Source organism: Vicia villosa, linkage group LG2 (genome assembly GCF_029867415.1).
Source record: "Vicia villosa cultivar HV-30 ecotype Madison, WI linkage group LG2, Vvil1.0, whole genome shotgun sequence".
Classification (NCBI taxonomy): Eukaryota; Viridiplantae; Streptophyta; class Magnoliopsida; order Fabales; family Fabaceae; genus Vicia; species Vicia villosa.
This window is the reverse complement of record NC_081181.1, coordinates 170,738,174-170,754,543: the sequence shown is the minus strand read 5'-3', so window position 1 is coordinate 170,754,543 and position 16,370 is coordinate 170,738,174. Positions and strand designations below refer to the sequence as shown.

Genomic DNA, 16,370 nt, shown 5'->3' with positions numbered 1-16,370 from the left:
CGGAAATCTTTAATCTAAACCTTTATAATATTATTCTTGTTATAAATGGTATGATTATGGATGTCCATCAATTAGGAGATTTCAGGTTGATTTCTCATTTATTACATATATGTTCTATAAATAGGACTATTGTATTAGAATCTCACACACTCAAAATATGAATAACGTACCCAGAATATGAATAATAGAATATACTCTCTTTCTCTCCTGTATTGTTTTATTCAGTTTTATCAACACGAAGCTCCGAGACTTTGAAGATATTGTTATTTATTTTATTTTTTCTTTTAAATTATATATTTTTTATGTGTTATTTATAAATATATTGATTGAAAAATGAAAAAGAAAACCAGTGATGATTTTCACGCATCCCTGATAGATTGCATGAATAATGTTAAAGCATCACTAGGATAGTAAAACAAATTATTTATATTGTTCCTGAAAAACTTATTAAGCATCCCTGAAGGATATCAAAATAAATAATTTATATAGTTTCTGAAAAACTTATTAAGCATTCCTGAAAGATATCAAAACAAATTATCTATATCGTTCCTGAAGAACTTATCAAATATCACTGAAGGATATATTGAGTTTTTATATAGTTCTGGAAGAACTTATCAAATATCTCTGAAGAATAATATTAAGTTTTTATATAATTCTCGAGGAACTTATCAATCATTCCTAAAGGATTGCAAATATTATTATTTTTATTAATAAAATATGTGATTGAGTTTCTGAAAAATTGCATAAAAAGATTTGTGATTGAGTTCCTGAAGAACTTCATAAAAATATTTCTGATTGAGTTCCCGTAGAACTACCAAAAAAATTACTGTTGAGTTCAAGTGTTCTTAAAGAATTGCATACATCCATGCAGGACTCATATTTAATTATCATAGTAAGAATTGTGCAGAACATGACATTTTAATTTGGATTGATGAAATTATTTATAATTCTAAAAGAAATTAAAATTTAATATTATTTTTAATAATATATTTTGTCTCCATCGATTAGAAAAGTATCAATGACGATTTTCATGGATTCTAGAAGAACAACATCAATCATGTTAAACAAGGATTGTATCAATCATATTAAAGATTCGCAGAAGGATTAAATCAATAATGCTAAAGTTTCTTTTGGAAATATTATTATTTTTATTAATAAAAGATTTGTGATTGAAATCTTGAATAACTACTAAAAAAATCATGATTGTAAATTAATTAATATTTAAAAATATATCTTTTATAACTAAATATTATTAATTTATTATAAATTATTGATTGACAAAATTAATGTGATTAATTTAATATTTATTTTATAACAGAATGTTATAGTTTTATGACAATTTTATTAAGATTGACAAATATTTATTTGATAATTAAAGGCTATCAATTTGTTATTAATTTGTGTTATTTTTAATTAGTTTATTTTTTAAAAATAAAAATAAAACGAATCGCTCAAATATAAAGTTAATTTTATCAGTATGTTAGATATTTATTTTTGAAATTGTTATATTATAAAGATAAGTCTTAATGATGATTTGATTGAATAAATTATTTTCATAAAAATAATGCATTTTATAGTATACATATATTTTCCTTTAAATTTCTAATGAACAAATATTTATTTTCTTTTATCTCAAATTTGTTTATTAAGTTATAATTCTTGCATAAAATATGTAGAGTTATTAACATTTCTTGAGTAATTTTTGTACTCTACATTCTATATATATAAATTGTAAGAAAATGTAGTAATGTGTTTGATGTACAATGTGATTATGGTCAAAATTTATAAATTTTAAATTTAGATGTCGAAATTGTAATTAAATTATATGCCATCTAATTTTAAAAATATAGTTTATATAAATTTTATTATTTATTATGGATTGAAATAAATTAGAAGAATAGAATCATATGTATTATTGTAAACTAGAAGTTTACAGATCTCACTTCACTTAAATGTATTGTTAACAAAATTGGTTGGGTCATCTCGTATGTATTATGATGCGAGAATTAGTTTTGAAGAACCAGAAGTTTTTTCAATCCAATAAAATTTGTGTGTTTCCAAAGAAAAATTTGAGAAATTGAGCTTTTATGACATTAATTGTTGCATCGACTAAAAGATCATATATATGTCTACTCACAACCAAAAATTTGTGAAATTATTTTCTTGACTAATTAGACTAAGATCTTGTTTTTTGGATTTTTTTAGAAATTCCTGTATAAGTATCACATTTATTATTAAAATTGATATTGAACATCATGTAATAATATGTTCATAAAAAGAAAATGGACCTGAAGATTTATTCTCTAGACGTCTAAAGTTAATTATATGGTTGATACTTATGAGATCATCAATTCTAAATTATATATTTGAAACACCCAAAGTATGATATTAAGATATTTATTCGCATTAAGCCAACAAGATACCATATCTTAGTCCTTCCTAATTTATTTTAATACTTCTCATCAAAGTAAACCTTTGGATGTGTTGTGTAGATTTCAATTGCTCCAATATAATATATTAAGATGAGTCATGAAAGAATATTGAAAAAATATAATTAATATGAATCTCAATTTTAAGGATATAATTTGAGCAAATAATCAAATATTTGATTGCAGCCTAATAGGTTGGTTATCACTTGATAAATTAATTTTTCCAATTTTAGGGGGAGGGAATAAGCAACTGAAATCATGACCAAGAAATTCAAATGAGCAATTTTAGATTATGATCCTCGTAAAATCCAAAATGAATCAGAAGTTTGAAAGATTATTCATTTGTAAATTTTATACAACCAATTACAGCTGCTAATAATACAATCGAAATGGATTATCCAGTTGGATAATCTAATATTGTAAATGAATTGAAATCGTGTATGAAGCATGGTAGGAAAGTCGGTTCCAATATTAATAATCCTCTACCAAGCAAATAATCTAAAATTAAAGATGACACAAGTTAAGATATAGAAAATCTAAAAGAACCTTCACACATAAAAAATATTTCATCTCTAGAAGAGATTGATCAGATACATGAAATTCATGAAAATAAAGAGATCTCGAAAAATTATGCCTATAATGGAATACAATGGAACCGACAAGAAGTCGACATTGATGATATTTTGCATATAATATAGCGTTAAATGTTATAAATGAAAAGGAGGATCATGAGCCAACATCTACTAAAAATTGTAGACAAAGTGAGAATTGACCGAAATGGATAGATGCAATTTAAGTATAATATTGAATTCACTTTGCAATAGACAATTTATTGGACCTGTAGTCTGAACACCTCAGAGGTTTGCATCCAGTTGGATACATATGGGTTTTCATGGGAAAATGAAATGAAAATAATGAAATTGTGAGATACAAAGCCCAACTAGTAGCTCAAAGACTTTTGCAAAGACCTGAAATTAATTTTGATGAGACATATTCACATGCAGTAGATACAAGTTGTAACGCCGTTTATTTTATTTAATTATTTAATTTGATGTTTGTGAGTTATTTGGTTAAATAGTGGTTTATTTGTGAATTATTGATAATTATTATATTTTATTATATAGTTGAATAATAATAATAATAATAATAATAGAATAATGAGTTAATTATTAATGAGACATATTATGGTGTTAGCATTAGAATAAATGGGGGTGTGATGTTAAGCTCATTAGTAGAATAATAGTTAGTGAAGGATTAATAAAATAAGGGGAAAAGAGAGATTTAGAAAAATATAGAGAAGTTGGAGAATTGGAGAGAACGTGAAAGAGGAGAAGAACTCAAGAGGTTAGGGCAAGATTCCATTGAAAGAGTAGAGCACCTTCAATCCAACGGTAAGGGCGAGGTTCTAACCATATAAAATTGGGTATGATGATTAGTAGATAGGAATGGGGTTGAATTTCTGTGTTGATGTTTTTAGGTTTTCCTTTGATTTCATCTTCCTTGTGTTTTGTGTGGATTTCGCATATGCATGTTGTTGTTGATTTTGTAATGGTATGATGATGATCTTGTGATGTATGATTACATAAAGATTTTAGGATCTTGTGATGAACTGATGTGAAAAGAATCAAAAGGATGATTTGGATTTTGAGTGGGATTTGGGGGTTTTTATCCTATAGATTAATAAGAATTGTGTTAGGATGATGTAGTTAATAACCATAGTTTTAGGCATGTATTAGAAGACTTAAAATTGTTTAAAATAATGGAAAAATTGGGTTTTGGGGTCAAGGAATCGCATACCTAGAAACAGAAAATTGCAGAAAATTCTACATAAAACAACCATGCGTCGACTCGAAGGATCTTTGTGCCGACTCATGCAGGAAAAATACCCAGTATGCATCTCCAGAGGATCGACCAGAGCTGACCCGAGGGAGATAGAATTAGCTATGCGTCGACCTAAAGAGGTTATGCATCGGCTCATCGCATACCAATTTTTGACAGATTTTTCGAAAGCCATAACTTTTGAACCGTAACTCCGATTGATGCGTCGTTCAAAGCATTGGAAAGCTAACACAATAAAATATACCATGATAGAATAAAATGAATCATAGAGTGTGATTTTATAGTGCTTGTATTATGATTAAGTGATGAACTATGTAGTGTTAACATAAGAAGTACGTCATTTGTTATGAATTAACGTAACCATGTCATAGTGCAACTTGAATTGTGTTTTCCTTATGATGATATGATGTAATTATGATGATGTGTGTAATATGAAGTTTATGATGTGGAATGAATAACATGATGAATTGATATTGTCATGACGGTGAAGTGATGGCCTATATTGGTGTTTGTTGAAGGCTTATGCCTTGTAGATGCATTTTATGATGTCGCATTTGTGGAGTTGTATACTTTGCATTAACGGTGGGCTGGATTGGAAAACTTTGATGACCTGAATTGGCAAATTATGATGAAGGTGTATGCCTTGTTGATGCCTCTATTTATTGACACTTTGCGATGAAGGTGTATGCCCTATTGGCACCACATGCACTCACATAGTCATTGGTCTAGTTGCATTTTACATAACGATATATAATGATGAGCTGTTGGTGGTGAATACTTTTATAATCGACGATGTGATGACGAATTGAATGTCGTAGAATAACTGTATACTGCTTGGTAATGAATGATGTTAATGAATTGCGGAGTGGTGAATCGTGTATTACTATATTCTCATATACTTGTTATCATACGCTTTCATATATACCAGATGCATATTGTTCTGAATTTTGAGAAAGCTACTTCATCAAATTGAGCAAGTCTATCTATGGACTGAAACTATCTGGACGCATGTGTTATAATCGTCTCAGTGAATATTTTCTAAGATAACTCCATTAGTCCTTGCATTTTTATAAAAAAAATCTAGAAACGTATTTGCTATAATAGATGTACATGAAGTTGGCATAAATATTATGAGAACTCCTGAAGAGCTTCAAAAAGATATAATTGTTTAAATAAATTGTTTGAGATGAAGGAATTGGGAAAGACAAAGTCCTTACTAAGTGAACATTTGGACAATAGAAATTTGTACACCAATAAATTTATATAGAAAAAGTGATAATGTATTTTTATATGGGAAAGTCTCAATTTTTGTATATATCGGTGATATTAGATCAATGGATTTGGATAAGATTCTTTTAGACCTCGAGAAAATGATGAAGAATTACTTGGTCCTGAGGTACCATATCTCAGTGCAATTAGAGCACTAATGTACCTTGCTACTTATACACATCTTGATATATCGTTTTAATTAACCACTAAATACTTAAGAATCAATTGTCCAAATAGTCCCATGAATGAAACGATATTTAACTACAATGATTATGACTTAATATAAAAATTGGAACATGATCAAATGAAACCCAAATATCAAATTCAATAACATGACATCTCTGATAACTCTTCACCACATATTTATATAATAAAATCTACCGTTAGATTGAAGGCTATTATGATATAGATCATATTTATAAAATTTAATATCAATAAAAAAATCATTTAATATGTTAACGAGATGCATAAAAATTAAAGTCTTACAAAACTTTAACAAAACCGTTAATTTTGATTATTCTCTTTAACATATCAAATGGTTTTTAATTGATGTTAAATTTTATGGACACAATCTATTTGATCTTAGTTTTCAATCTAATGATAAATTTTGTTATATAGATATGCAGTAAAGAATTATTAAAGGTCTCATATTAGTAAGTTTAACACATTAGTGTCATTTTTTATCATAATTCATATCAATTATATAGGTATAGTTATGTCTATTCATCTTTATAAACTTTGTATAAACTTTTAGTTTTATAATCTAAAATTGACCTATTTAATTAAGTATGTGTTGTAAATAGCTATCTATTTTTACTAAATAGACTATGCTAGATCACTTTTTATTAAGTAGGTCATGCTAGATTGGTTATCATATGCCCCTATCACTCGGCTTGAACTATTTCAAGTTACCACACTTTGAACTCTTGTAAAGCACTAGAAAAATGGCTTTTTGAAAAGAATCTTTATAAAATGGAGAAAACAAAATTCAGAACATAATAATCTGTCCCTTTTTTTCTAAGATATTGTCCTAACATTAACAAAGCTTCCCCCTTAAATCTAAACTAAGCTTTTAAGCGTCGGTGTGCACGCATGGGATCATATAAAAATACCATTAATCAACAAGACAACAATCAAGATTAAAAAACAAAACAATATAAAATCAGTCCAATACAAAAGGAATCAACAAGACAATAATATAGATCAGGACACATAACATGGCATTACATCAGCTTATACATTTTCAAACCAAACAAAGGTCCAACAACAAGATGAGTACATTATTATGTTCCTCTATACTAAGAAATTAACACAAAAAAGTGAAGAAAGACCAATCATTACATTAAACTTAACTTCACTCTTTTTCTTATTAGTACTCATTACTTTACTCTTTTTTTTATTAGTACTAATTAATTATGAGTTTTAGAAATTAGCTTCCGAATATTTTGAGTTCAAATTCACACAGTTAGGAGATTTTACATTCACACATTTGAGACATCAACGACAGTTCAGTCAAAATCAGATGATTTATATTACACACTAATTGCACAACAAGGATTGTCAATTGATTCTCTTCTTGTCAAACCAAATAGCTTCATTTCCTTAATAGCCGGATCTTCAAGAAGAAGAACTTTATCTTTGTCCCTAACACCAATCATGTGAAGAAATTCATTGTCATCTCTCTCTTTACCTCTGTAGATAAGCCTTTGTTCTCTTGGCTCCAAACTTGTTACCAATGACAAAGCCAACTTCAAATCACCTAAAATTTATTCACAAAATTTAATCATATACTCACTTAAGGGCTATGTTTAGACTTCTATAATAATACACAAAAATAAGACATTTATGGTTCATAAGTACCAATAGAAAAAGTTCAAAGTTTATTGTAACCAAAACAAAAGTCTTTACAAATGAAAAGTGTTGTAGGGTAGGGTCTCATTAGACTTACCAAAAGTTGAAGTGGCTTCAATGGAAATGTCATGCCACTTTGACATTGTTGAAACTCTAATTGTGATCATTTCTTCATCACTTTTATTGCTCTCTCTATTTTGTACAAGCATGCCACCAGGTCTAAGTTCCCATTTGATTTCACTACACTCCTTTTCAATTTCAATTGGAGATGGTGCTACTACTTTGTTTCCAATATTTCCAAGCTTTGATAGGCTTCTACAAAACCTCTTTGATTTCAACCTCATCATCTTGTTTTTTCTGACCCTTTTTATCTTTTTAGATGAATTGAAACTGGAGGAAGTAGTAAGAGAAGTTTATGTGGTTAGGGACTTATATAATACTTGAAAACATAAAAAATTGATAAAGTAGAAGACATGAATATAATAGAAGCCGACCTAGTGTTACAAAAGGGTGAGAGTTGAGGGAACAAACATATGCAATGAGGTTTGTATAAACACATGGAAGGAAATATGGGCATTTGTCTTTTCTGTTGATCTTGGAAAGGGCTATGGCACATGGGGAGTTGGTACTTAGGTATAAACAAATTGGTTGATCAACTTGATAAACATTAAGGAATCAAAAGTTTTTTAGGTGGAAAAATAATCTTTAAATAAAAAGAAGTTTCAATCTGTTTCACAACTTGATAAACATTAAGGAATCAAAAGTTTTTTAGATGGAAAAACAATCTTTAAATAAAAAGAAGTTTCAATCTGTTTCATTTAAAATCTCGGACTAGATCTAGTTTGTTAACTTAGAGATTAATTTCAAGTTAACATTTCTCCATTCACTTGCATTAGAATTTTGAGAAATTCTCATTGCACTCATATACTTCTATAAAGATCCGCGGTGAAAACTCCAAAACAATCCCATAATTCAGATATGTATATCCGAAGCCTCATTTTTTTAATAAAAGAGTGACTTTGCATATGCACATCTGAAGTCATTTTTTTTTTTTTATAAAAAAGTGTCTTCGGATATACATATTCGAATAATTTGTGGTATTTCACAAAACGCAAAAGCCACCCCCACTGTTTGCTTTCTCTTCAAACACCAAATTTTCACTTCTAACTCATTTTTATCAAGCATTTCTAGTCTACAAATTTCATTCAAGCATTTCTAGTCTACAAATTTCATTCAAACATTCCTAAAAGCTCAAAGCTCATTTCAAGTTTTACTCAAAGCTCCAAAAATTTGTAAGTTCCTCTACTTTCAACTTCTAGCTCAAAGTTGCTATTAGGGTTGTTAGAATGACAATGTTTAGGTTGAAGTTATTGTAGTTCAATGATAGTGTTTAGATGAAAAAAAATTGGATTTTGGATGACTTAAGGCAAGAAATGGAAGTTTGTCAACATGGTTGTTCGTAGGTTATTTCGGAAGTGCATATCCGAAATAACTGATAAGTGTCAAAATGTAGTTATTTTGTATATGTAATTTGTGGCACTTATCGATACTTATTGTTTATATCGTGTGAATAATCTCCGCATTTTGTGTAAATATGTATACTTTGTGTATTATTAAGTTTTAGTGTATTTGTGTACCGTTTGATAGTTTTCTATTCATTTAAGTAGGTATTGATGCGTATTTGGAGCATAAGCAATAAAGTGTCGAAGACACGGCTTCAAACACGCGATTTTGAGCAACTCATCAACGAATAAGCCTCAAAATAAAAGAATAATATATCATCAATTTGGTTGATATTTATTCATTGTTAGATAGGAAACTGAATAATCTTTCCAACGCTTCGAACCGGGCGCAAATCGGAGTTGTGGTTATCAAGTTATGGTAATTTTACTAAAACTATTTTTTTGTTGACAACTCTGACCGCGTGATGCGCCCTCCTAGCGCGCTCTGCGAGTTTCAAAGTGTATACATAGGGAAAACTGATTTTTTAGGTTATGTTTTGGGTATTTTTGAACCCTAACTCATCAACCATCAATTTTTTGGTAGAGAGAGCTTGAAAACAACATGGAGTTGTGCATTTGGATGATCGGGGGTGGATTGCTCATCAATCGGAGCTGAAAACCCGTGAGATGGTTGATTTATCTCTTATCCACTTTGTGTGTTTCTTTTGTGTTGGGTTTATATGTAAGTTTACTCTAAACCTATGTATATTTGTTACATTATTGTTGTATAAAGATTGCTTTACAAATCTTTGTCCGTGTTTCCTTGATCTTTTTGCTTAAATGCTTTGAATTTCTGTTGTTGTATGAAAAGACATCACAAGTCTTGATTAGGGGGATATCTGTTAGCTTTAGATTCTAGAGATAGGATTGGGGTTAACATCCACATAATATCGAAGTTTAATGCCTCTATGTTGTTCGACCGGTTAAGACATCATCGAAAGAGAAATATGGTTGAACTCTCGTCGGTGTTGCAAAAATGGATATTGATGTGAGAGATATGTGGTGATTCTGATGAGTATCGTAAGTTGAGTGCAACGGAGTGATAGGTTCAAGTTTGTGAGGAGTGAGTATATTTACATGCCTGATAAGTTATTTCTTTCCAAAGAATGTATTCTTTTTATGTTCATATGTTATATTTTCCATTTTTACTTAAAACCCATTCAACCCAAACTCAAGAACTAAGAATCCGTTGAACGGCAATTCAGTAGCACTAATCTCTGTGGACACGATAAATTCTCGGATAAATACTTCCAAAACTTTTGTTGCTGGCCTTTTATTGCTTCAACAATAACCTCTAACCAGATTCGGATATGCACTTCCGGAATGTTCATTGAGTTGTTTTTTTTATTATTTTCAAATATGTTTCATACTCTTACCAGTGGCATTTTTCAAGAAAATGGCTGACAACCAGACACCAACCGATCGACTTAGACAGGGGAGGCCAACCCAGACAACCTCAGCTTGGCGTGAAAGAGCCGCACATCAAGGAGTGGAATTGGGGGATCTCCATTCTTGTATACCTATACCAGAAGCTGAATGAAGCATGCAACTAGAGGACCGGACAGTTGACTGGATCTTACACACTCCTCACGATACATTTATTTTTAATTATATAACATTTAATCTGTTATTTGTTAAGTTGTACTAACATATTTTCATATTTGTATTTCAGAGCTAGAACACCTCTTACTTCCACCGCATTCATGGCTACGATCCTGATCCGCGGTACATTGACGACATGCCTATGCCTGCACGATACGTCCTCCATAGGGAAGATTATAAAGTGGGGCCGTATCGGGTATACCTCAATCGTACAGCTCATGATGACATCAACTAGATGCCTTTCCGTGATTACCTTCATGTTGTATTCCGGATGGTTGGCATGTGGGACCAACACCATGACAGATATCTACCGGAGCGGTGCATCAGACAGTTTGGGAACGTGTAGATGATACATAGGTCTCCATTTGAGGCTTCTTCTGACACCGTTACCCGCCAAGATCTCACTGCTATCTTTTAGGATTGAGAGCATCATTTGGTGTTAGAGGAGTATCGGTGTATGCAGACCACCGAGAGCTGGCACTGTGTAGATGCATACGTGACATGGTTTTATCAAGTGTCACATCCTATCATGATACCCGATGCTCGTGGACGTCCACCTAGGTCAGCGCATGAGGAGCTCTTGGAGAACCAGCAGGTCGAGGATGACCATGTCACTGATCTCCCGCCGATATGTCGGTGGATACAATTGATTAGGCATGAGGCATTGGACATAGGGATCATTCAGGAGGGTGGTGCAAAGGCGGTTGCCATAGTGCAGAGGATGGTTAGTGAGACGTCAAGTGCGGCGGCGTATAGGAGGCAGAGGAGGTCGTAGGGAGTTAGGATTAGGCATACTCAGTTGTAGTAGTAACCAATGTTTTATTTATGAGTTTTTTTCTATGTTGTAATATTAATATATTTTGCACTTATCCGAACAACGATTAATATAATTCGTTATTTTATTTTAGTCTACGTATTTTTTATTTCTATTACATTTTATCGGATAAAAAGAGATATTTAAATTGTGCAAATTTCTCGTAACATATTGAAAACTAAATTTTCATGATTAGTGAGAGAGTAATAATCAATGCCTAAGGCTATCTATTATCATAATTTGATTTATCACAATATCTAAAAAAAAAAAACTTAACAACATCATTTTAGCTAATCACAAAATGCTTAAGAATCAATTATCCAAATAGTACTCATGTACGCTTGCGACTTATCAATATACATTATACATCCAGCCTATTAGTTTTTATTGTCACTAGCGTTCAGACGGGCACTCCCGTGCCCGTCTGTCTGCTTTTTTAATGCGCAGAACAGAGTAAAATAAATGTGTGTATATCTTTTTAATGAAGTTTTTATTTTACGATCAATTTTAAAAATAATATTAGTTAGACATAATTAGTAGAATTAAAATCAAGATGATAACTCAATTTTTGACATACGATATTAAATATAATATTATTTAAATATAATTATTAGAATTAAAAATAAGATGATGAATGTCCAGTATTATTTCCTCTCCCCTTCTCTCTCAACCATCTCCTCCCCCCCTCTCTCTCTCTCTCTCTCTCTCTCTCTCTCTCTCTCAAACTATCCCCCTAACTTTCTCTCTCCCTCAACTCTCTCTCTCTCTCTCATCTCTCTCTCTCTCTCTCTCTCTCTCTCTCTCTCTCTCTCTCTCTATCCCCTTTAACTCTCTCTCTCCCTCCCTCTTCCCTTCAAATCTCTATCTCTTTCTCTATCTTCCTCTCTCACAAAAGAAGGAGATAATGTCACACAATATTAATATAAGAATGCTATGACACTATGAGATGGAGTTGAAAGGAAGGAGGGAGAGAGTGTGTGTGTGAGAGATAAATAAGGGAGAGGGAAAGGGATATGGAGTGTGAGAGAGAGAAGGTGCCAAAGTATTTTTACACTCTTAATTGGTCTTGAAAACATTTTTTCTTTAGTGTTGAATACTTATCATCTTAATTCCATTTATATTAATTGTGTCAAACTAATATTATTTTTAAGTGGGTATATGCCAAAAACATCATAAAAGACATATATGTGTTACCACACTTTTATTTTGCTTCTCCTTCGATTCATGTATTTTCGCACTAAAAAGTGAGATAGATATATATATATATATATATATATATATATATATATATATATATATATATATATATATATATATATATATATATATATATATATATATATATATATATATATATATATATATATATATATATTAGAATACTAAAGCATATTGAAATCGCTACTTATATATAGTTTAATTTTCGCACTAAAGAACATTGTTACTTATATATAGTTTAATATTTTTCAATCAAGTGGAGTTCTATTGCTATTAAAAAAAAATAGCGTAGAAACAGTTCAACATAATTTTACAACTCTCTTCTTTCTTTCCTCGTTAAAAAAATTACAAACTCACCCCATCTTTATCTTATAAAATTCGAGAAAGAGCATATAAAGTGGATTAGTATAATAGTTGTTCAAAATTTAAAATTGCCAATTTCATAGAGCCTTCTTATTCAAATTTTGAGTTATGTGGAAGTTGTAAACATGATAATTGAGGAATCAACAACTTAGCAAACTAAGCATGGAATTATGGATGAAATAATTGAAGAATCAACAAATTAGCAAACTAAGCATGAAACCTGAAATACTTACATTTAGTCTAAGGCATTCAGTTTGAAAGTTTCCACTATGAAAATTATAATATCTTAATAATCAGTTTGCATCCCCTCACAATCTCGATCCCACTTGCAACATCGGCACCGAGTAATGTCACCTTCCATATCTCCATGGACTTCTCACTTTTGTGTTCATTACAGTGCGTCCCTTCTTCCTATTCAAACATTAAAAAGAATATTTAATAGAAACATTTTGGAAAATGAAATATAAAGATAGGATGAGAGTGAATTGCAGTTTTAATATAAAAGAAGAAGTTATATTTCTTCCATTTTGATTTCGATCAAATAAAATATACATGAATAAATTATAAAGCAACAAAAACCTTTCTTTCTTCCATGACAAACACAGTTATCGTTTTAAAAATCCAAGTGAATGATAGATGATAACTTAGATCCAGATTACTTGATACTATTCATTTATGCAGACAGATTAAAAAAACATTAGTATTATTCAGAATGTGAGTATAATTGAAAAAAATCTAAACTACCACAAACTAAAGACTTTTGTTATATAAAAGGAGATTGAAAATGATCTAAACTGCCACAAACTGAAATCTTTTGTTTTGCAAAAGAAGTGAATTGTGATGTTGTTCAATTTGAAATTAGTGTTTCCGTTAAAAAAATCTGTTACAAAATAGAGTTATTTTTAATAGAAGTTGAGGGGTAATTAAGGCATAAATTAAGGCCAACTCAAAATCCCCTTTATAAAAAACTGTATCTTTTTATTAGTGTTTTATTTTTAAATTTTAAACAAAATATAATTTTAAAGGGTAAAATAGGAAAGAAAATAGGCCAGACCAAAATCCCCTATCCCCTTTATATATAGTTATAGATTTTGATAGAATAACATTAACCTATTTAATTAAATAGGAGTTTTTAAAAGTCTAAGTTTGATTTTTTTAATAAGTCAACATATTTTGTTGGTGGAGGAGTACTAAACTATCCTAAAATATTACTTTATGATTTCTTTATTTTTTATTGACGAGGTTTTTTCTGTTTGTAATAAGACGTGTTTGAATATATTTGAGAAACACGTGATTCATTGTAAGGAGTTTTTAGATTTCAAATATCGACATGACCTTGTTAGAAATGTCATATTTGATATGTTTCGATGAGCCGAGTATTTGTGAAGAAAGAAGAACTAGGCATGGCAAATAAATCCACCCTCGCCAATCCCGATCGCTCCTGTCCCAAAATTAATAGGGAAAATTTGAATTAAACAGGTGTGGGGGCGGGAAAAATCCGGTTTTTATTTACGGGGCCGAGGGATGCTAGTATTCGCCCCGCACCCAATAACTAAATTTAATTTATTTTAAATAATTTTATTAACTTTTTAATCTTACAATATCATATTTATTAGAATTATTATTTATTTTTTAAAAAATATAATTTAAATAAAAATGATCAAGCATTATAATTATTCTTAAAATAATTAATTATTTAGTTTAATTATTGATTTTTATTGTTATTAAAAAAAATACTCCCTCTATCTCATATTATAAGAGAAATTTAATTTTTAGATTCATTGAATAATTAATGTATCTGGTCTATATATAGATAGTATATATTAATTATTTAATAAATGTAAAAAGTGAATTTCTCTTATGATATGGGACATAGGGAGTATAATTTATACGGATGGAGACGGGGCGGGTGCAGGGAAATCTGTTTCTTGTTGGTGACGAGGTGGGGAGAACAATTATTAGCCTCTACAGGGTTTGGGGCGGGTCTGGGAGGTGTGGACAGGACTGGGCCTGCTTAAACCCCCCTGCACCGCTCGTTGCCTTGTTTAAGAGGCACGTGTGGATTTCTTGACTGCTCCACAAGTATGGGTGGGTAGGATGGAAACGTACTTGTGCGGACTTTACTGAAACTTCTCCAAGAACGGACCAGCTACCTTTAGTGTAACGGTGCCTTTGTAACTTTTAGGCAAAATTAATAGGAAATGAATCAAATATGTTATTGAGAGAGAGAGAGAGAGAGAGAGAGAGAGAGAGAGAGAGAGAGAGAGAGAGAGAGAGAGAGAGAGAGAGAGAGAGAGAGAGAGAGAGAGAGAGAGAGAGAGAGAGAGAGAGAGAGAGAATGGTCTAGAATGAGATAAGACACAAGACATAATCCTTGTCCAAAGTTAGCTATCCTTGTCTGAATTTCTCCACACGTAAGACATAAGACAGGGGATTGGAGGTTATAGTGTGGATAGATAGTTCTCAAAATTGTCTTAAATAAAATGGTCAAACATAAAAAATAGTGTTCCAACAATTATGATTTCATACCATTTGCTTTTGAGATTTTTGATTACCTAACATCAGAAACAATTGTCTTTTAAGAAAATAAATTTTACCATCTAAAAATATATAGTGACGCTGGTGCAACTTGTTGTAGATCTAAGACATCATTTTGTCAATTAAAAGATCTAGACAGCCCAGAAAAATTAACTTTTGAAATGAACCTTTATAAAAGACAATTTCTTTATCCACCCTCTACCTTCTTAGGAACTACTGCGAAATTCTAAAAATGTCCATATATTTCGGAAGTGCATCTCCGAAGGCATCAAAAAGGGGGATTTCAGAAATGCATCTCCGAAATCGTTTTTTTAATTTAAAAATAAGGTTTTTCGGAGATGCATTTCTGAAGAGGTGATTTCGAAGATGCATCTCCAAAAACACCTATGTTTTGCACTTTAAACAAAACAACCTCCCCCCTTTTTCATTTTACCCTAAAACACAAAATTTTTGATACAGCAACCACTTGCTCCTACTACTACACAAAGGAGGACCTCTAAACTTGCTCTATAACATTCAAAGGCTACATTCAAAGCTTCAAATTTGTAAGTTTCACAACCTTAAACTCTAGGATTGAAAATCATATTAGGGCCGTTAGAAATTAACATAATGTAGTAGGTTTAAGTTATTATGGGTCAATGGTAGTGTATAGTTGATAAAAGTAGGATTTTGAATGAGTTAGGGCAAGAAATGGGTTTTTACAAAAAATGGAGTTCGCAGGTTGTTTTGGAAGTGCACTTCCGAAAACACCTCTCTGACCAATTTCGGAAATGCACTTCCGAAATGTAGTCAGATTTTTTTTTATTGTCTTAATTGTATCGCCTTCTTACCGGTTTCAATTTTTTCAGAAAAATGTCAGGAAACCAGGCACGACTTAGACAGGGTAGAGAGACCTGGACCACATCGGCTCGACACGTCGTCCAAAGGGGGAATAACGCAATGGCC

General features: G+C 30.9%; 1 protein-coding gene across 1 annotated transcript; it reads right to left on the bottom strand.

Moving 5' to 3' along the window:
* Window positions 1–6,755: 6,755 nt before the first annotated feature.
* On the bottom strand, window positions 6,756–7,882 carry LOC131647421 (BAG family molecular chaperone regulator 2-like). Its single transcript, XM_058917310.1, has 2 exons — window positions 7,486–7,882; window positions 6,756–7,296 (listed from the first exon to the last, which is right to left on the bottom strand). The coding sequence occupies exons 1-2, from the start codon at window positions 7,733–7,735 to the stop codon at window positions 7,070–7,072; spliced, it is 477 nt and encodes a 158-aa protein (XP_058773293.1). The 5' UTR covers window positions 7,736–7,882; the 3' UTR covers window positions 6,756–7,069.
* Window positions 7,883–16,370: the final 8,488 nt, after the last annotated feature.

Excerpts from the sequence above, each read along its gene's own strand:
- LOC131647421 (XM_058917310.1), bottom strand. The coding sequence starts at position 7,735 with ATGATGAGGTTGAAATCAAAGAGGTTTTGTAGAAGCCTATCAAAGCTT. Across the intron at positions 7,297-7,485 it reads TGAAGCCACTTCAACTTTTG|GTGATTTGAAGTTGGCTTTG; the intron begins GTAAGTCTAATG and ends AATAAATTTTAG.